At 34.6% G+C, this 23,698-nt stretch overlaps 2 gene segments (V, D, J or C); both read left to right on the forward strand.

Moving 5' to 3' along the window:
* Nucleotides 1–8,758: 8,758 nt before the first annotated feature.
* On the forward strand, nt 8,759–9,216 carry LOC127501446 (T-cell receptor alpha chain V region RL-5-like; the record flags this gene model as incomplete). The annotated part of the segment is given in 2 exon segments: nt 8,759–8,798; nt 8,897–9,216. Coding segments are annotated over 2 exon segments (360 nt in total), but the record flags the coding sequence as incomplete, so codon positions are not given.
* Nucleotides 9,217–17,075: 7,859 nt separating this feature from the next.
* On the forward strand, nt 17,076–17,961 carry LOC127501344 (T cell receptor alpha variable 38-2/delta variable 8-like). The segment is given in 2 exon segments: nt 17,076–17,212; nt 17,305–17,961. Coding segments are annotated over 2 exon segments (396 nt in total).
* Nucleotides 17,962–23,698: the final 5,737 nt, after the last annotated feature.

Raw genomic sequence — 23,698 nt, forward strand, 5'->3', positions numbered from 1 at the left:
TTACAATTTTAAAGCATCAAACAGCATTTTTTTGTAACAAGTAAATTGTGCTTGCAATATCATTTTGTCAACCTTGCTTTCACAAATCAAAAATCACTTTTTATTGTTGACAGGTTTGGTGACTGGAGACAACATTGAGCCAGATAAAGAGACACTAAACACTAAAGAAACAGAAACTGTCAAGCTGAGCTGCTCATATAGTGCAAATAGTCAATATGTTCTGCTTTACTGGTACAGACAATATCCAAACAAAGAACCTCAGTATTTATTACTCAAAGGTGCCCGATCACGGGGTGATGATCACACCTCTGATCGTCGGTTTCAGTCGACTGCATCACGAACATCCACTGAACTCACTATTACTGATGTACGTCTGTCAGATTCAGCTCTCTATTATTGTGCTCTAAGAGTTGGAGCCCAGTGATACAAAACATGAAACACGTCGTACAAAAACCTGAAGCTCTTTTCACTTTGAACCGATCTAGTGAAAACCACAATCAAAACCACAATCTATCCAGCCCCAAATGTAATAAAATATGTGTTAACACCTGTGTGAAGTAGATTATAAGGCATAAAAGAAGCATAAAAAAATATTGTTTCATTAGTTTCCTGCATGAATGCAGCATCAAATTCATTTATGTTTAGTCAGCAAATTCCTCTACTAAATTAAATTAAAGGTAATCATTAACCTAGAATTAAACTTTTGAGAATTTACAGTAAGTGTTGGAAAATTGTTACAAAAAAAGACATTAAAAGTCCAACAGTAAAAACTGCAACCATTTCTGCTTTAATGCCGGTGTCACGGCCTGGTTTGCACTTTTCAATGCACGATATAGATGTAATTAATACTGATTTTTGATTTAGTCTTAGTCTTTATCTGCAGATGAAAATGCTCCTTAGTCTTAGTCACATTTTAGTCATTTTTGTCTTTCATATGTTCTCTCTCTCTCTGTGGAAGAACTAAATGAAATAGTGGATTTTGGTGGCGGGTATTATACAGTTTTAAGTGTGTATCGTATACTATATCGTTGGTTTCTTAATATTAATTGCAACCTTATTGATCATTCTTAAAAAGTGAGGGACAAGACAACGTGATGATACAAGTTAGTATGTTCAGAACTCACCACAAGATGGCAGTATCGTCTCAGGAATCAAAGTGACAGGCTGCGCCTCATATTCAAAATAACCGAATAGCCTCATAGTGAAGTAGCCCACAACAACAGATGGTTTAAGTATGATGGCAATCTTATTTTGTATTTTCTCTGTATGAATACCGCACATGGACATTGGACATGGTGGAACGGCTGTCTATGGAGTACATATTAAGTGATATAACAGAGGCCTGAAGTCATCCTCAGCGTTGATACTCTGAGACACACTGTGAGTAAATCACATTCAACCCTCATGCAGAAACACTACAGATGGTTGCTACACCATAGACAATTATATTTTAAAAAGAGTAAGATTTAAGGCTAAAATAAAAAAAAATTAAAAATTAGGGAAAAATATTTAGCTTATTAGACTACTAGACAGAAAAAATATATAGCATATTGAACTAGATATTCCACCATTATTAATGGCATACAATGGGGTACAATTAGGCCTTCCTTAAAATCCAAGAATGTGCTTAAATATCTTTGAAGCAAGCCCAAATGGTGATAGTATTGTTGTTGTAAAAAATAATATGAGAATAAAACGAGAAACTACAGTGAGGCAGTAAGGGAAGTCTGTATGTTAATGACTCCTCCCAGGTTTTGTATTTAGTATTTGTATAGTGATGGAAGCAATAACAAGACCTACCATAGGTGTTTAAAGGTCTAGTTAATATCTCTTTTATTTTGCATGCATTTAACTCTGCAATGATGACAATGTGCTACAGTAATACACTTTTTGTTACAGCATTTATCCTAGGTAAGCATTTTGACTTTCTTGATTTTTTTTTATTAATTATAAAGTTAATATGTTCTTATGGACACTGATTTATTTCCGACTGTACAGGATGCACAGCACAGGACAATGTAATACAGTCCAAACCAGTTATGACCGCTTTTGAAGATGGAACAGCCACTCTTGACTGCACTTACAAAGCAACCAGCACTCAGTATTCAATCCTCTGGTACCAACAGAAGACAAATGGATCCCCAAAATACATGCTGATAAGACGTTCTGGATCGAGCAACAATGATGAAGAGTTCAAGGGGAGATTTAATGCAGTTCTCAACACATCTGCATCAACAGTCCCTCTGACAATCAAGGATCTGCGTGTGTCTGACTCTGCTGTGTACTACTGTGCCCTGAAGCCCACAGTGAGAAAACTGAAGTCAAACCACATACAAAAACACAGGAGCAGAAACATGATCTGAACGGATGGTTTAGTCTGTGTTTCTTAACATCATCATATTCTAGTTATAACATCATCATCATCAATAGATAAGCAGTGATACATTGTTAAAGACTGTGTAGAGTAATACTGTTTTGATATGAAAAATAGAACAGATTTCTTTTACTTTTATTCAGCAAGGATGCATTAAATTAAATCGATGCATTAAAGTGACATTTACATTGTTACAAAAAATTATTTTAAATAAATGCTGTTCGTTCGAACTTTTTATTCATCAAAGTGTCCTGAAAATAAAATACATCAGTTTCCACAAATATATTAAGCAGCACAACTGTTTTCAATGTTGATTATAATAATGAGCAGCAAATCGGCATATTAGAATGATTTCTGAAGGATCATGTGACACTGAAGACTGCAGTAATGATGCTGAGAGGCTTAATTCAGACATTTAAAGATCTTACTGACCCAAACATTTTTAAAGGTAGTGTTTATTATGGAATCACACAGTAGATGCATTTATAACACACAGAAAACATACATATGAGTGTGATTGACTCTTTCTTCTGTTTCCAAAGTGTGAAATATAGACATGATGTTCTCAGAGAGGAGGGACTCAGAGTTCACAGATCTGACATGATCTAATCGTGTCTGAAAGAGACTGTGGATGAAACCATTCAGTCTGACTCTTCTCAGAGTGAACACTTGTACAATGAATCTTCATTCAGTTATTCTGCTCTGTGCTTCAGCTGGTATGTTATTTGGTTAATTATTATAATATTTCTGTTAAAAATTTTGTTTTTATTAAAAAAGTCTCACTAAAAATGTACAAATGAATCTTTTCTGTTTCAGCTGCTGTATTTGGAAATGTCATCAAACCAAACAAAACAGATGTTTTTGCTGAGGAGGGTTCAAGTGTTACATTATCCTGTAGTTTTTCTGCCTCTGGAGCTTCAGATTATCTCCACTGGTACCGTCAGTATGGAAGATCAAAACCTGAATTTCTTGTAGTCGTCTTCAGTAATGCAAAAAAAGCTCAGCCATCTAATGTAGATCCAAGATTTTCTGCTAACATTACAAGAAGGGAACATGTGTATCTGGAGATCTCCTCTGCTGCAGTATCAGACTCTGCTCTGTATTACTGTGCTCTGAGGCCCACAGTCACAGGAAACACATCAGATCTATACAAAAACCTGTTACAATGAGAGAAACACAGAGATAGTGAAAATGAAGCAGTATAAAAATATGTAATGAATCTAATGCTGTCATGTGTATTCTGTTTTGGTTCTGTTCTAGTTCCTGTTTCGGTTCTGTTCTAGTTCCTGTTTCCTTTGTCCTCATTTCCCACCTCTAGTTTGTTTCTATGGTTGTTAATTAGTTCCTCACACCTGTTCTGTTTCTACCTTGATGACCCAGTCTGTATATAAGCCCTGAGTTCTCCTTAGTTCTTTGTCCTGTATTGTTTATGGTAGAGTGCTTGTGTTCCTCTGTTATTTCTCCTGTGAACTCATGTGTTTGTTTTCATATATAATAAAGTGTTTGAAATAAATGCAAAAATTATTAAAACATAAAAATTGTAAAGTGATTAAAACAGCCAATTACAATGTGAATTTGTGTGGCAGTATGAATGATAAATTACATTAAATTCCTACAATACGCTCCTTTAGTTCACCAGTCCCTTTAGAATAGCCAGTAGTTTAGGAAACAATTATCTTTATTTACATTAAACTCTATGAGATGGCACTGTTTCAGTTATGCAATACTTTCAGTTAACCATTAGAGGGCAGTAGTTACTCAATATTACCTTTGACAATACTGCAGCTGTTATGGTTATCCACAAGCTCCTCCTTGGATCATCATTATTATACTAAAAGTAAGACTCTCATATTCATTGATTTATCTAGACCTGAATGTTTATTCAGCACAGACACAGTCATGTCACACAGGTTGAGGAACATATTTCTCTTCGCACTATTCATTCTTGGTATGAATTTTCATTTAATACAGCTTCATATTCATGCAAGTTGGTAATATTTTGTATTGTATTGTACATTAAATATTCTTAAACCTTTACAGAGTGCAGATCAGAGGACACAGTTGATCAACCAGACAAACATGTGACTGAAGCTGAAGGAAGATCAGTGACATTACAGTGTAAATATAAAACAGATTCAGATCAAGAAAATTTATTCTGGTACATCCAGAGAGCAAATGACTTTCCTAAATACATCCTGAGGAGAAGCAAATATGGAGGAGAAAATGGCACTGAGTTCCAGGAGAGATTTCACTCTGAACTTTCATCAAATTCAGTTCCTCTGATGATCAAGGATCTGCGTGTGTCTGACTCTGCTGTGTACTACTGTGCTCTGAGGCCCACAGTCACAGGAAACACATCAGATCTATACAAAAACCTGTTACACAGAGACACAGATGAACACAGATAGAAAGAAACTGTAACTGACAATTACAGTATCATGTCAGAAAGTAATAGAATCAATGAATAGGCTAAATCACAGGTACCAAATCAAAAGGTAGACACAGATTTCATTTAATTTAATTTTAAGGTGTGAATTTGTGTGGCAAGGTGAAAGATTTACATTACATTCAATTAGAGTTATTAAATCCCTATAAACTGCCCTTTAATACAAGCAACAAACAATAAAGCATCTCAAATTATTGTCATGTGCAATATACAGTAGCGGCAAAAAAATGATATCTGGAGACTATATATATATATTTAATGATCCTACAAGTGTCAGGATTATGTTTTGTTCATTGTGTTTTTATGTGTTCTCTGATCTAGTTCTCTAGTGCAGTGGTTCCCAACCATGTTCCTGCATGGAGACCCCCCAGCACTGCATATTTTGTATCTCTCCTTTGTCTGACACACCCATTTCAGGTCTTGGAGTCTCTACTAATGAGCTGATGATCTGAATCAGGTGTGTTTGATTAAGGAGACATGGAAAACATGCAGTCTTGGGGGGCCAGAATGTGATTGGGAACCACTGCTCTAGTGTGTGCCAGTTTGTTTCCTTAATTACTGATTTTGTTCACCTGTTGTTCTATTAATTAACTTATTAATAAGATTAGTTTGATTGAACACTAAACTTGGTTAAAGTATTTATCTGTCGAAATTATTTGTTAAAGGGCAAACTACAGCATCCATGTTATTTTTACTATGCAAAAAACGACATAGAAAAACAAACATCTCACAGGAAAAACCAAACACTGTAGCTCTAGTTTGCTGTTATGTCCAAGGACACATTCAATGTGTTCATAATTATGTATGTGTGTTGGATGTGGTTTTGTTTGCTCTTTCTCTTGTCACGAAACAGGTGTTCCAATCAGCTGTGTTCAATCCGGTGATGTCTGGGGGGATTGGATGATGACAGGAAGGAGTAGGAATTTAAGAAGTGGTGGATCTGTGGAGAAGAGAGAGAGACTTCCTTCTGCCAGGGCAAATACTTCCTCCTGTTGCCCAGATTTATTTGTTGTTTGAATGTGTTGATCTGTTTCTGAGTAAGTGAACTCAGGATTTTGTTGTGTTCTTTAACAGAAAGAGAATTGAAGTTGCTTAACATCTTTTGACTATGTCTATGTCTTATCTTATCTATGTTTGTTAGTATTTTATGTTCTTTTTGATTTAAAGGAATGTAGGGGGAGGGTGCCATTTTTGTTTGTACTTCCCTTTTTCTCCTGGTTATGGCTAGGTAGGGAGAGAGGGAAGTTTTATGTACTTTATTTGTGGATTATCTTTTTCTAGGTAATTTTAATGGTTTGTTAGTTTGGTTTTGTTTGTTATTTTGTCCTAGCTCTCGCCTGAAGTCTTTGTTCCCTACGTGTTTGTTAATACTTACTTGAGTACTTTTTTTTTTTTTTTTTTTTTTTTTTTTTTTATAAAACTAACTTTTCAAATTAAAAGACATTAATTTGAATTGGTGTTTGTGTTGACACTGTGACAGGAGGTTGGATTGCCCTGGTTCTCTCTCCAAGGTTTTCTTTCTTTAGTTATTTTTATTTACTTTCTTATTTTGTTACTGGCTCCCCAGCCCTAGATGGATAGTTATGAAACATTTGCCCTTTAACAAATTTCTTCAGATAAATACCTTAACCAAGTTCAGTCGACTACATCACTACTGGTACATGTATGCCACAGGATGGCAGTGTTCTCACACATTCACATGGAGATACTGCTGTTTTAAATCTTATATAATAAAAGAAGATATGGTCATAATACTTTTTTTTTTTTTTTTTTTTTTTTGTAGAAATACTCCATTGCATGTACTCTATTCATCATCAGCAGCACTATCATGTTTTGCACACATTAAGACAGCTGAACTCCAACAAGACAGTTTAATTATTCTTCTTCTCATGTTGCATATTATACAAAATTATCTAATATTTAAAAAAAAAAAAAGTTATCTAACACAGTTAAATGATAATCATAAACAGCAGCAGGAAGTTGAGCGAGGAGGAAGTTCCTGTGTGTGTTTGTGACTGATCTGCAGTGACTTACAGCTCAAGCACTGAGAGCCTCAACAGAGAACTGATCTGATCTGATTCAACATGGACACATGCTTCATACTTATTCTCATTGTGGGAACAGGTACATTATTTACTGAGTAACTGATGAAACTCTGAACATAAACAATTACAATTTTAAAGCATCAAACAATTTTTTTTTTTTTTTTGTAAAAAGTAAATTGTGCTTGCAATATCATTTTGTCAACCTTGCTTTAACAAATAAAAAAAATCACTTTTTATTGTTCACAGGTTTGGTGACTGGAGACAACATTGAGCCAGATAAAGAGACACTAAACTCTAAAGAAACAGAAACTGTCAAGCTGAGCTGCTCATATAGTACAAATAGTCAATATGTTTGGCTTTACTGGTACAGACAATATCCAAACAAAGAACCACAGTTTTTATTACTCAAAGGTGCTCGATCACGGAGTGGTGAACACACCTCTGATCGTCGGTTTCAGTCGACTACATCAGAAACATCCACTGAACTCACTATTACTGATGTACGTCTGTCAGATTCAGCTCTCTATTATTGTGTTTTAATTGTTGAAGCCCAGTGATACAAAACATGAAACACGTCGTACAAAAACCTGAAGCTCTTTTCACTTTGAACCGATCTAGTGAAATCCACAATCAAAACCACAATCTATCCAGCCCCAAATGTAATAATATATGTGGTAACACCTGTGTGAGGCTGAATTAGGTCTTTGTTACAAGGCATAAAATTGAAATTTCAGAAAAGAAACATTAACAACATGACCAGATATCATATTCCACATGTTCAAACCACTTTTCTTATGGCCATAAAATTTGCAGTTTAGAGTAATATTGTTACACGTGGCTGCAAACGAAAGAGAAACGCTGGATCTAAGTGCAGCAGAAAGTTTAACAATAACTAGAACCAAAAAAATTCTTCACTATGAAACAAGAACAGAACAACCAACATAACACAACAAAGAACTGACCAAGAACAGACTGAAACACATGGCTTAAATACACTGATCAAACAAAGCAAATAATTAGATGATTAACAAGACACACCTGAACTCAAACTAATCAAATCAGAAACCATGGATACAAACAGGCAGAGGACAGAACTAAAACACAGAACAAGAAAAATCAAGCTAGAATCAAACAATGAACAGAAACAGATCAAAAACAAACTCTAAACATGAACACAACTCAAAACATGACAAATATAATGTTTCTTATATGTTTCTCTTGCAGAAACATCAATTTGTTAAACCGCTTTCTCTCTTTCTTAGATGTAATGCAGTTTTTATAATTTCTTAAAAGTGAATTTATTAACTTTGGTAACACTTTATTTTAGTGTCCTTGTTACACATGTTACATGTTACTCTAGTAATAACTATAAATTAGGAATAATTTCATTTACACACAACTAGCCTAAACCAAACCCTAATCTTACCCTATATTAAGTACATTTAGTTAATTAATATTACTCTGTACTTAAATGCATAATTACACAGTAACAAGGACACCTAAAAATAAAGTGTGACATTAACATTAATTGTATGGATTGTCATTCCACTTCCTGATATTCTAATTCAAATTCCAATTCAGTTTCCAGTGGGATGAGACCAATTCAATTCAAATTCATGAAAGGGAGCCAGTTTTTTAAATTCTAAGTTTTTATAATGTATTTCCTATATGAACATATTTCAAAATCACACACAAAACACAGCACAGAGAAAACAAGAGAAACAGTGAGTGTGATTGACTCTTTCTTCAGTTCCCCAAGTGTGAAATATAGACATGATGTTCTCAGAGAGGAGGGACTCAGAGTTCACAGATCTGACATGATCTAATCGTGTCTGAAAGAGACTGTGGATGAAACCATTCAGTCTGACTCTTCTCAGAGTGAACACTTGTACAATGAATCTTCATTCACTTATTCTGCTCTTTGCTTCAGCAGGTATGTAATTTGAATAATTATTATAATATTTCTGTTAAAATTTTGTTTTTATTAAAAACATCTCACTAAAAATGTACAAATGTCTCTTTCTGTTTCAGCTGCTGTATTTGGAAATGTCATCAAACCAAACAAAACAGATGTTTTTGCTGAGGAGGGTTCAAGTGTTACATTATCCTGTAGTTTTTCTGCCTCTGGAGCTCAAGATTATCTCCACTGGTACCGTCAGTATGGAAGATCAAAACCTGAATTTCTTGTACTTATCTTTGGAAGTGCAACAGATCCCGAAGTATCTGAAGTAGATCCAAGATTCTCTGTTAAAGTTGAAAAAAAGGAGCAAAGTCATGTGTATCTGGAGATCTCCTCTGCTGCAGTATCAGACTCTGCTCTGTATTACTGTGCTCTGAAGCCCACAGTCACAGGAAACACAAGAACACTGTACAAAAACCTGTTACAATGAGAGATGAGAGAGAGATAGGGAGAAAAAATTGTGAGAAAGAACCTATTAAACAAATAATTACATAATCTAATGCAAAAATAATAAAACATAAAACAACATTCTAAAAGTGAGTCATATTTTTTAAATTTGTTACACAATGAGATGGCGCTGTTTCAGTTGTGCAATATTTGCAGTAAGCCATAAGAGGGCAGTAGTTACACAATATTACCTTTGACAATACAGTAGATGTTCATATCAATTGTTTACATTTTATATCAGAAAATTACATTAAATATTGTTAAACCTTCACAGAGTGCAGATCAGAGGACACAGTTGATCAGCCAGACAAACATGTGACTGAAGGAAGATCAGTAATATATAAAACAGATTCAGCACTATAAGGTTAGTATTTTTGAAGAATTATTATAAAATGGTGGGAAAAGAGTTATCAAACACAATTAAATGATATACAATATACAATACAGCATATGGATGAAAGTGAACAGCAGCAGGAAGTTGAGCGAGGAGGAAGTTCCTGTGTGTGTTTGTGACTGATCTGCAGTGACTTACAGCTCAAGCACTGAGAGCCTCAACAGAGAACTGATCTGATCTGATTCAACATGGACACATGCTTCATACTTATTCTCATTGTGGGAACAGGTACTTTATTTACTGAGTAATTAGCGAAATTCTGTATACATAAATATTGCAATATTATTTTGTCAACTTTGCTTTACAAATTAAAAATTCATGTGCTTACTGATGACAGGTTTGGTGGCTGGAGACAATATTGAGCCGGATAAAGGGACAGAAAACTCTAAAGAAACAGAAACTGTCAAGCTGAGCTGCTCATATAGTACAAATAGTGATAATGTTCTGCTTTACTGGTACAGACAATATCCAAACAAAGAACCTCAGTATTTATTACTCAAAGGTGCCCGATCACGGGGTGATGATCACACCTCTGATGATCGGTTTCAGTCGACTACATCAGAAACATCCACTGAACTCACTATTACTGATGTACGTCTGTCAGATTCAGCTCTCTATTATTGTGCTCTAAGAGTTGTAGCCCAGTGATACAAAACATGAAACACGTCGTACAAAAACCTGAAGCTCTTTTCACTTTGAACCGATCTAGTGAAAACCACAATCAAAACCACAATCTATCCAGCCCCAAATGTAATAAAATATGTGCTAACACCTGTGTGAAGTAGATTATAAGGCATAAAAGAAGCATAAAAAATATTGTTTCATTAGTTTCCTGCATGAATGCAGCATCAAATTCATTTATGTTTAGTCAGCAAATTCCTCTACTAAATTAAATTAAAGGTAATCATTAACCTAGAATTAAACTTTTGAGAATTTACAGTAAGTGTTGGAAAATTGTTACAAAAAAAGACATTAAAAGTCCAACAGTAAAAACTGCAACCATTTCTGCTTTAATGCCGGTGTCATGGCCTGGTTTCCAGTATTCAATGCACGATATTGATGTAATTAATATCTGTTAATTTTGGCAGCCATTTTGATTTAGTCTTAGTCTTTATCTTCAGATGAAAATGCTCCTTAGTCTTAGTCACATTTTAGTCATTTTTTTCTTTCATATGTTCTCTCTCTCTGTGGAAGAACTAAATGAAATAGTGGATTTTGGTGGCGGGTATTATACAGTGTATAAGTGTATATCGTATACTATATCGTTGGTTTCTTAATATTAATTGCAACCTTATTGATCATTCTTAAAAAGTGAGGGACAAGACAACGTGATGATACAAGTTAGTATGTTCAGAACTCACCACAAGATGGCAGTATCGTCTCAGGAATCAAAGTGACAGGCTGCGCCTCATATTCAAAATAACCGAATAGCCTCATAGTGAAGTAGCCTACAACAACAGATGGTTTAACTATGATGGCGATCTTATTTTGTATTTTCTCTGTATGAATACCGCACATGGACATTGGACATGGTGGAACGGCTGTCTATGGAGTACATATTAAGTGATATAACAGAGGCCTGAAGTCATCCTCAGCGTTGATACTCTGAGACACACTGTGAGTAAATCACATTCAACCCTCATGCAGAAACACTACAGATGGTTGCTACACCATAGACAATTATATTTTAAAAAGAGTAAGATTTAGGGCTAAAAAAAAAAAAAAAAAAAAAATTAAAAATGAGGAAAAATATTTAGCTTATTGGACTACTAGACAGAAAAAATATATAGCATATTGAACTAGATATTCCACCATTATTAATGGCATACAATGGGGTACAATTAGGCCTTCCTTAAAATCCAAGAATGTGCTTAATTATCTTTGAAGCAAGCCCAAATGGTGATAGTATTGTTGTTGTAAAAAATAATATGAGAATAAAACGAGAAACTACAGCGAGGCAGTAAGGGAAGTCTGTATGTTAATGACTCCTCCCAGGTTTTGTATTTAGTATTTGTATAGTGATGGAAGCAATAACAAGACCTACCATAGGTGTTTAAAGGTCTAGTTAATATCTCTATTATTTTGCATGCATTTAACTCTGCAATGATGACAATGTGCTACAGTAATACACTTTTTGTTACAGCATTTATCCTAGGTAAGCATTTTGACTTTCTTGTTTTTTTTTATTTTTTTTTATTAATTATAAAGTTAATATGTTCTTATGGACACTGATTTATTTCCGACTGTACAGGATGCACAGCACAGGACAATGTAATACAGTCCAAACCAGTTATGACCGCTTTTGAAGATGGAACAGCCACTCTTGACTGCACTTACAAAGCAACTAGCACTCAGTATCCAAATCTCCTCTGGTACCAACAGAAGACAAATGAATCCCCAAAATACATGCTGATAAGACTTTCTGGATCAAGCAACAATGATGAAGAGTTCAAGGGGAGATTTAATGCAGTTCTCAACACATCTGCATCAACAGTCCCTCTGACAATCAAGGATCTGCGTGTGTCTGACTCTGCTGTGTACTACTGTGCCCTGAAGCCCACAGTGAGAAAACTGAAGTCAAACCACATACAAAAACACAGGAGCAGAAACATGATCTGAACGGATGGTTTAGTCTGTGTTTCTTAACATCATCATATTCTAGTTATAACATCATCATCATCATCATCAATAGATAAGCAGTGATACATTGCTAAAGACTATGTAGAGTAATACTGTTTTGATATGAAAAATAGAACAGATTTCTTTTACTTTTATTCAGCAAGGATGCATTAAATTAAATCGATGCATTAAAGTGACATTTACATTGTTACAAAAAATCTATTTTAAATAAATGCTGTTCGTTTGAACTTTTTATTCATCAAAGTGTCCTGAAAATAAAATGCATCAGTTTCCACAAATATATTAAGCAGCACAACTGTTTTCAATGTTGATAATAATAATAATGCTTCTTGAGCAGCAAATCGGCATATTAGAATGATTTCTGAAGGATCATGTGACACTGAAGACTGCAGTAATGATGCTGAGAGGCTTAATTCAAAGACATTTAAAGATCTTACTGACCCAAACATTTTTAAAGGTAGTGTTTATTATGGAATCACACAGTAGATGCATTTATAACACACAGAAAACATACATATGAGTGTGATTGACTCTTTCTTCTGTTTCCAAAGTGTGAAATATAGACATGATGTTCTCAGAGAGGAGGGACTCAGAGTTCACAGATCTGACATGATCTAATCGTGTCTGAAAGAGACTGTGGATGAAACCATTCAGTCTGACTCTTCTCAGAGTGAACACTTGTACAATGAATCTTCATTCAGTTATTCTGTTCTGTGTCTCAGCAGGTGTGTCTTTCTTTGATTCATTCATTCATTGTCTGATTACAAAGAAGTCTTTCTATAAATCAACCCATTCCTCTTCTGTTTCAGCTGCTGTATTTGGAAATACCATCAAACCAGACACAACAGATGTTGGTGCTGATGAGGGACAAAATGTTAAGTTGTCCTGTAGTTATTCCTCCACTGGGGGTACAGATAATCTCTTCTGGTACCGTCAGTATGGAAGATCAAAACCTGAATTTCTTGTTTCCACCATCAGTACTGAAAAAAAGCCTCAAGAATCTGAAGTAGATTCAAAACTCTCTGTTAAAGTAACAAAAAAGGAACAAATCCACGTGGATCTGGAGATCTCCTCTGCTGCAGTATCAGACTCTGCTCTGTATTACTGTGCTCTGAGGCCCACAGTCACAAGAAACACTGTAACTCTGTACAAAAACCCTTCTGTATTTAATCCAATGAGAACAAGTAATAGACACAGAGACAAAGACTACAAGAGAATCTGTAAACTGCAGATGTAAGTAAAAAACAAAGCAATAACTCAATGAAAATAAATAAACTGTTAAAAAGCTAATGGATATACGTCTACAAATATAAACTGCACATAGAAAGATTATATATTAAAATCATTATGACATTCAAAATGAATGAAGCTCCTAATATTGTTAAATACATTAAATCCATACAAAAGTAGTCTATAGATTAAAGGGTTAGTTCACCCAAAAATGAAAGTTCTGTCATTAATTACTCACCCTCATGTCGTTTCACACCCGTAAGACCTTCATTCATCTTCAGAACACAAATGAAGATATTTTTGATGAAATCCGATGGCTCAGTGAGGCCTGCATTTACAGCAAGACAATTAACACTTTCAATGCCCAGAAAGCTACTAAAGACATATTTAAAACAGTTCATGTGACTACGGTGGTTCAACCTTAATTTTATGAAATGACAAGAATACTTTTTTTGTGCGCTCTTTAAGTTTCAATTATCACATGTAACAGATGGTGCAGATAAAATGTGCCACAAGGTGTCGGTGTTCTCAGACATTCACTAGGAACTGCAGCAATGAACAACAGAATTCATATTTCTACTACATTTTAATATTATAAGAAAAGAGACTGAAAACACCAGACAGTTTTTTGTATATTTTTTCCATATATAATACTATTAAACATACTATTAATATAGGTTCAAAGCTTTGGTTTTACACTCAGAGATCAGGAAGTTGAATGTCTTGATAAGTGAAGAGCAGAAAGCATCAGTAACACACAGTAAGAGCTCAGAGAACTGAGAGCATTAACACACAACTGATCTGATCTGATTCACCATGAACAAATACATGCTGCTGCTTTTCATTATGGCGTCAGGTGTGTCATTTATGTTCACTTCAGATCATTAGCAACAGCTTAAAAACCCTATAAAACACTGGATGGTATTATTGATTTTATTAAAAACAATTGTAAAGTTGTATCTTTACTGATATACAATGTTTAACCTAAGACAAAATGAGTTAATATTGTGCTTAATGTTTGCAGATGTGACGGCTGAGGACAAAATTGAGCCAAACCGAGGGACCAAAGTCATCAAAACAGAAGGGGAGTCTGTAACACTGAGCTGCTCATATGATTCAGACAGCGATAATGTACGTCTTTACTGGTACAGACAATATCCCAATGAAGAACCTCAATATTTATTACGTGAAGGAGCTCGAAGGAACTCTCTTAAGGACAGCTCTGATCCTCGATTTCAGTCAAGTACTTCTCGCGTATTGACTGAACTCATTATTAGCAGTGTGACTGTGTCAGATTCAGCTCTCTATTATTGTGCTCTAAGAGTTGAAGCCCAGTGATACAAAACATGAAACACGTCGTACAAAAACTTAAAGCCATTTTCACTTTGAAGCTCTTATGAAAACCAAATCAAAACCTCAGTGTGAGATAATAACTGCAAACACCTGTGTGAGGCTGTGGGAAGAATACAGGACTTTAGAAAATAAATAAGAGCAAATGAAACAAAGCTTTTCAAAAAGTTAATCATCTTAAAAGGGTTTAAGGTTGCAACTGTGTGTTGAAAATGTACTCTAGGTGTGCAACACTTGCAAAAAAGTAAGCTTCCCAGGGTTAAATTTAAAGAATAGTTCACCCAAAAATTCTGTCATCATTTACTCACCCTCAAATTGTTCATAACCTGTATGAATTTCTTTCTTCTGCTGAACACAAAAGAAGATATTTTGAAGAATATGGTTTAACAAACAGTTGATGGACCACATTGACTTCCATAGTATTTTTTCCCCCATACTATGGAAGTCAATGGGGTCAATGTTTTTAAGTTGACTAGTTAAACAAACATATAAAAAAAAATCGAAATCATGAATCGGTCAATGTCGTCCAGCCCTATAGGGCGGTTGTGTTCACACATTGCCAACACATATTTGTCCAAACAGCATTTAGAAGTGGATTTTGCATAATAGATGCCCTTTAAACTGTAGAAATGGTTTAGCCTGCCTGAGATTCAGATTATGTTGTTTCTTTACAGTATGTATTTTTGAAATGTAATAAATCATAATGAAAGTAACACAGTCATATGAACATTATAAACTTCAGAAGTTTATAAACATGAACTTTATGAACATGAACTTGCAATCAATACATTTTGATCACAAGTAAAATTGTTTTGCTACATAAATAAACAATAGATTGTGAGATGATTTTTTCTGGAAACATACATATTTTTCATAATTTTGTTTTAAAGCTTACTGTGACAAACTGTCTGACACCTAAATATGACTAAAGTTTATTTGAACTTATTACAAAATCCACTATGTACCCAATAATTATTTATTACTACTTAGAAATGACTTAACACTGATCGACAGATACATCTGTTTGAAATAACAGTAGCAGTAATGAGCCAGACCCAAAAAAACCTTCATTCAAAATAAAGCTGCTCTTTTGTCTTGAAGTATCAAAAGAGGAGGAACTCCAGATCTGACATGATCTAATCGTGTCTGAAAGAGACTGTGGATGAAACCATTCAGTCTGACTCTTCTCAGAGTGAACACTTGTACAATGAATCTTCATTCACTTATTCTGCTCTGTGCTTCAGCTGGTATGTTATTTGGTTAATTATTATAATATTTCTGTTAAAAATTTTGTTTTTATTAAAAAAGTCTCACTAAAAATGTACAAATGTATCTTTTCTGTTTCAGCTGCTGTATTTGGAAATGTCATCAAACCAAACAAAACAGATGTTTTTGCTGAGGAGGGTTCAAGTGTTACATTATCCTGTAGTTTTTCTGCCTCTGGAGGTCAAGATTATCTCCACTGGTACCGTCAGTATGGAAGATCAAAACCTGAATTTCTTGTACTCATCTTCAGTAATGCAAAAGAAGCGCAGCCATCTAATGTAGATCCAAGATTTTCTGCTAACATTACAAGAAGGGAACATGTGTATCTGGAGATCTCCTCTGCTGCAGTATCAGACTCTGCTCTGTATTACTGTGCTCTGAGGCCCACAGTCACAGGAAACACATCAGATCTATACAAAAACCTGTTACAATGAGAGAAACACAGAGATAGTGAAAATGAAGCTAGTATAAAAATATGTAATGAATCTAATGCTGTCATGTGTATTCTGTTTTGGTCTGCTTTGTCCTGTATTGTTTATGGGAGAGTGCTTGTGTTCCTCTGTTGTTTCTCATGTGTGTTTGTTTTCATATATAATGAAGTGTTTGAAATAAAGTTGTGCACTCATAAATGCAAAAAGTATTAAAACATAAAAATTGTAAAGTGATTAAAACAGCCAATTACAATGTGAATTTGTGTGGCAGTATGAATGATAAATTACATTAAATTCCTACAATACGCTCCTTTAGTTCACCAGTCCCTTTAGAATAGCCAGTAGTTTAGAAAACAAGTATCTTTACATTGAACTCTATCAGATGGCACTGTTTCAGTTATGCAATACTTTCAGTTAACCATTAGAGGGCAGTAGTTACTCAATATTACCTTTGACAATACTGCAGCTGTTATGGTTATCCACAAGCTCCTCCTTGGATCATCATTAGAATAATAAAAGTAAGACTCTCATATTCATTGATTTATCTAGACCTGAATGTTTATTCAGCACAGACACAGTCATGTCACACAAGTTGAGGAATATATTTCTCTTCGCACTATTCATTCTTGGTATGAATTTTCATTTAATACAGCTTCATATTCATGCAAGTTGGTCATATTTTGTATCGTATTGTACATTAAATATTCTTAAACCCTCACAGAGTGCAGATCAGAGGACACAGTTGATCAGCCAGACAAACATGTGACTGAAGCTGAAGGAAGATCAGTGACATTACAGTGTAAATATAAAACAGATTCAGCACAAGAAGGTTTATTCTGGTACATCCAGAGAGCAAATGACTTTCCTAAATACATCCTGAGGAGAAGCAAATATGGAGGAGAAAATGGCACTGAGTTCCAGGAGAGATTTCACTCTGAACTTTCATCAAATTCAGTTCCTCTGATGATCAAGGATCTGCGTGTGTCTGACTCTGCTGTGTATTACTGTGCTCTGAAGCCCACAGTCACAGGAAACACATCAGATCTATACAAAAACCTGTTACAATGAGACAGAGACAAAAACAGATAGAAAGAAACTGTAACTGACAATTACAGTATTATGTATGTCAGGAAAGTAATAGAACAAATGAATAAATCACAGGTACCAAATCAAAAGGTAGACACAGATTTCTTTTCTTTTAATTATAAGGTGTGAATTTGTGTGGCAATGTGAAAGATTTACATTACATTCAATTAGAGTTATTAAATCCCTATAAACTGCCCTTTAATACAAGCAACAACAATAAAACATCTCAAATTATTGTCATGTGCAATATACAGTAGCGGCAAAAAATGATATCTGGAGACTATATATATATATTTAATGATCCTACAAGTGTCAGGATTGTGTTTTGTTCATTGTGTTTTTATGTGTTCTCTGATCTAGTTCTCTAGTGCAGTGGTTCCCAACTACGTTCCTGCATGGAGGCCCCCCAACACTGCATATTTTGTATCTCTCTTTTGTCTGACACACCCATTTCAGGTCTTGGAGTCTCTACGAATGAGCTGATGATCTGAATCAGGTGTGTTTGATTAAGGAGACATGGAAAACATGCAGTCTTGGGGAACCACTGCTCTAGTGTGTGCCAGTTTGTTTCCTTAATTACTGATTTTGTTCACCTGTTGTTCTATTAATTAACTTATTAATAAGATTAGTTTGATTGAACACTAAACTTGGTTAAGGTATTTATCTGTCGGAATTATTTGTTAAAGGGCAAACTACAGCATCCATGTTATTTTTACTATGCAAAAAACAACATAGAAAAACAAACATCTCACAGGAAAAACCAAACACTGTAGCTGTAGTTTGCAAGGACACATTCAATGTGTTCATAATTATGTATGTGTGTTGGATGTGGTTTTGTTTGCTCTTTCTCTTGTCACGAAACAGGTGTTCCAATCAGCTGTGTTCAATCCGGTGATGTCTGGGGGGGATTGGATGATGACAGGAAGGAGTAGGAATTTAAGAAGTGGTGAATCTGTGGAGAAGAGAGAGAGACTTCCTTCTGCCAGGACAAATACTTCCTCCTGTTGCCCAGATTTATTTGTTGTTTGATTGTGTTGATCTATTTCTGAGTAATTGAACTCAGGATTTTGTTGTGTTCTTTAACAGAAAGAGAATTTAACAGAAAGAGGGGGAGAGTGCCATTTTTGTTTGTACTTCCCTTTTTCTCCTGGTTATGGCTAGGTAGGGAGAGAGGGAAGTTTTATGTACTTTATTTGTGGATTATCTTTTTCTAGGTAATTTAATGGTTAGTTTGGTTTTGTTTGTTATTTTGTCCTGGCTCTCCCCTGAAGTCTTTGTTCCCTACGTGTTTGTTAATACTTTGAGGTTTTTTTTTTTTTTTTTTTTGTAGAAATACTCCATTGCATGTACTCTATTCTTCATCAGCAGCACTATCATGTTTTGCACACATTAAGACAGCTGAACTCCAACAAGACAGTTTAATTATTATTCTTCTCATGTTGCATATTATACAAAATTCTCTAATATAAAAAAAAAAGTTATCTAACACAGTTAAATGACAATCATAAACAGCAGCAGGAAGTTGAGCGAGGAGGAAGTTCCTGTGTGTGTTTGTGACTGATCTGCAGTGACTTACAGCTCAAGCACTGAGAGCCTCAACAGAGAACTGATCTGATCTGATTCAACATGGACACATGCTTCATACTTATTCTCATTGTGGGAACAGGTACATTATTTACTGAGTAATTAGTGAAATTCTGTACATAAATACTGCAATATTATTTTGTCAACTTTGCTTTAAAAATTCATGTGCTGACTGTTGACAGGTTTGGTGACTGGAGACAACATTGAGCCAGATAAAGGGACAGAAAAAAACACTACAGAAACAGAAACTGTCAAGCTGAGCTGCTCATATAGTACAAACAGTGATAATGTTCGGCTTTACTGGTACAGACAACATTCAAACAAAGAACCTCAGTATTTATTATACAAAGGTGCCCGATCAGTGAGTGGTGGACACACTTCTGATGATCGGTTTCAGTCGACTGCATCAGAAACATCCACTGAACTCACTATTACTGATGTACGTCTGTCAGATTCAGCTCTCTATTATTGTGCTCTAAGAGTTGGAGCCCAGTGATACAAAACATGAAACACGTCATACAAAAACCTGAAGCTCTTTTCACTTTGAACCGATCTAGTGAAAACCACAATCAAAACCACAATCTATCCAGCCCCAAATGTAATAAAATATGTGCTAACACCTGTGTGAGGTTGAATTAGGTCTCTGTTATAAGGCATATTTTGGAAATATAAGAAAAGCAGCATTAACAACATGACCAGATATCATATTTCACATGTTCAAACCACTTTTCTAATGGCCATAAAATTTGCAGTTTAAAGTAAAAAAAAAAAAAAAAGTCTATAAAATATTGTTACATGTGGCTGCAAACGAAAAAGAAACACTGGATCTAAGTGCAGCAGAAAAAAAGCTTATTAACAATAACTAGAAACAAAAACACTCTTCACGATAAAACAAGAACAGAACAACCAACATAACACAACAGAGAACTGACCAAGAACAGACTGAAACACATGGCTTAAATACACTGATCAAACAAAGCAACTAATTAGATGATTAACAAGACACACCTGAACTAAAACTCTAATCAAATCAGAAACCATGGATACAAACAGGCAGAGGACAGAACTGAAACACAGAACAAGGAAAATCAAGCTAGAATCAAACAATGAACAGAAACAGATCAAAAACAAACTCTAAACATGAACACAACTCAAAACATGACAAATATAATGTTTCTTATATGTTTCTCTTGCAGAAACATCAATTTGTTAAACCGCTTTCTCTCTTTCTTAGATGTAATGCAGTTTTTATAATTTCTTAAAAGTGAATTTATTAACTTTGGTAACGCTTTATTTTAGTGTCCTTGTTACACATGTTACATGTTACTCTAGTAATAACTATAAATTAGGAATAATTTAATTTACACACAACTAGCCTAAACCAAACCCTAATCTTACCTTATATTAAGTACATTTAGTTAATTAATATTACTCTGTACTTAAATGCATAATTACACAGTAACAAGGACACCTAAAAATAAAGTGTAACATTAACATTAATTGTATGGATTGTCATTCCACTTCCTGATATTCTAATTCAAATTCCAATTCAGTTTCCAGTGGGATGAGACCAATTCAATTCAAATTCATGAAAGGGAGCCAGTTTTTTAAATTCTTAAATAAATAAAGTTTTTATAATGTATTTCCTATATAAACATATTTCAAAATCACACACAAAACACAGCACAGAGAAAACAAGAGAAACAGTGAGTGTGATTGACTCTTTCTTCAGTTCCCCAAGTGTGAAATATAGACATGATGTTCTCAGAGAGGAGGGACTCAGAGTTCACAGATCTGACATGATCTAATCGTGTCTGAAAGAGACTGTGGATGAAACCATTCAGTCTGACTCTTCTCAGAGTGAACACTTGTACAATGAATCTTCATTCAGTTATTCTGTTCTGTGTCTCAGCTGGTGTGTAATTTGGACAATTATTATAATATTTCTGTTAAAATTTAGTTTTTATTAAAAACATCTCACTAAAAATGTACAAATGACTCTTTCTGTTTCAGCTGCTGTATTTGGAAATGTCATCAAACCAAACAAAACAGATGTTTTTGCTGAGGAGGGTTCAAGTGTTACATTATCCTGTAGTTTTTCTGCCTCTGGAGGTCAAGATTATCTCCACTGGTACCGTCAGTATGGAAGATCAAAACCTGAATTTCTTGTACTCATCTTTGGAAGTGCAACAGATCCTGAAGTATCTGAAGTAGATCCAAGATTCTCTGTTAAAGTTGAAAATAAGGAGCAAAGTCATGTGTATCTGGAGATCTCCTCTGCTGCAGTATCAGACTCTGCTCTGTATTACTGTGCTCTGAGGCCCACAGTCACAGGAAACACTGTAACTCTGTACAAAAACCTGTTATAATGAGAGACGAGAGAAAGATAAGGAGAAAAAATTGAGAGAAAGAACCTATTATACAAATAATTACATAATCTAATGCAAAAATAATAAAACATAAAACAACATTCTAAAAGTGAGTCATAATTTTTAAATTTATTACAGAATGAGATGGCGCTGTTTCAGTTGTGCAATACTTGCAGTTAACCATAAGAGGGCAGTAGTTACTCAATATTACCTTTGACAATACAGCAGCTGTTCATATCAATTGTTTACATTTTATATCAGATTTTACATTAAATATTGTTAAACCTTCACAGAGTGCAGATCAGAGGACACAGTTGATCAGCCAGACAAACATGTGACTGAAGGAAGATCAGTAATATATAAAACAGATTCAGCACTAGAAGGTTAGTATTTTTGAAGAATTATTATAAAATGGTGGGAAAAAGAGTTATCAAACACCATTAAATGATATACAATATACAATACAGCATATGGATGAAAGTGAACAGCAGCAGGAAGTTGAGCGAGGAGGAAGTTCCTGTGTGTGTTTGTGACTGATCTGCAGTGACTTACAGCTCAAGCACTGAGAGCCTCAACAGAGAACTGATCTGATCTGATTCAACATGGACACATGCTTCATACTTATTCTCATTGTGGGGACAGGTACGTTATTTACTGAGTAACTGATGAAACTCTGAACATAAACAATTACAATTTTAAAGCATCAAACAATTTTTTTTTTTTTTTTGTAAAAAGTAAATTGTGCTTGCAATATCATTTTGTCAACCTTGCTTTAACAAATAAAAAAAATCACTTTTTATTGTTGACAGGTTTGGTGACTGGAGACAACATTGAGGCAGATAAAGAGACACTAAACTCTAAAGAAACAGAAACTGTCAAGCTGAGCTGCTCATATAGTACAAATAGTCAATATGTTTGGCTTAACTGGTACAGACAATATCCAAACAAAGAACCACAGTTTTTATTACTCAAAGGTGCTCGATCACGGAGTGGTGAACACACCTCTGATCGTCGGTTTCAGTCGACTACATCAGAAACATCCACTGAACTCACTATTACTGATGTACGTCTGTCAGATTCAGCTCTCTATTATTGTGTTTTAATTGTTGAAGCCCAGTGATACAAAACATGAAACACGTCGTACAAAAACCTGAAGCTCTTTTCACTTTTAACCGATCTAGTGAAATCCACAATCAAAACCACAATCTATCCAGCCCCAAATGTAATAATATATGTGGTAACACCTGTGTGAGGCTGAATTAGGTCTTTGTTACAAGGCATAAAATTGAAATTTCAGAAAAGAAACATTAACAACATGACCAGATATCATATTCCACATGTTCAAACCACTTTTCTTATGGCCATAAAATTTGCAGTTTAGAGTAATATTGTTACACGTGGCTGCAAACGAAAGAGAAACGCTGGATCTAAGTGCAGCAGAAAGTTTAACAATAACTAGAACCAAAAAAATTCTTCACTATGAAACAAGAACAGAACAACCAACGTAACACAACAAAGAACTGACCAAGAACAGACTGAAACACATGGCTTAAATACACTGATCAAACACAGCAAATAATTAGATGATTAACAAGACACACCTGAACTAAAACTCTAATCAAATCAGAAACCATGGATACAAACAGGCAGAGGACAGAACTAAAACACAGAACAAGAAAAACCAACCTAGAATCAAACAATGAACAGAAACAGATCAAAAACAAACTCTAAACATGAACACAACTCAAAACATGACAAATATAATGTTTCTTATATGTTTCTCTGGCAGAAACATCAGTTTGTTAAACCGCTTTCTGTCTTTAGATGTAATGCAGTTTTTAAAATTGCTTTAAAATAAATATATTAACTTTGGTAACGCTTTATTTTATTGTCCTTGTTACATGTTACATGTTACTCTAGTAATAACTATAAATTAGGAATAGTTTAATTTACACACAACTAGCCTAAACCAAACCCTAATCAGATTTAGTTAATTAATATTACTCTGTACTTAAATGTATAATTACACAGTAACAAGGACACCTAAAAATAAAGTGTAACATTAACATTAATTGT

This window comes from Ctenopharyngodon idella, chromosome 2 (genome assembly GCF_019924925.1).
Source record: "Ctenopharyngodon idella isolate HZGC_01 chromosome 2, HZGC01, whole genome shotgun sequence".
Taxonomy (NCBI): Eukaryota; Metazoa; Chordata; class Actinopteri; order Cypriniformes; family Xenocyprididae; genus Ctenopharyngodon; species Ctenopharyngodon idella.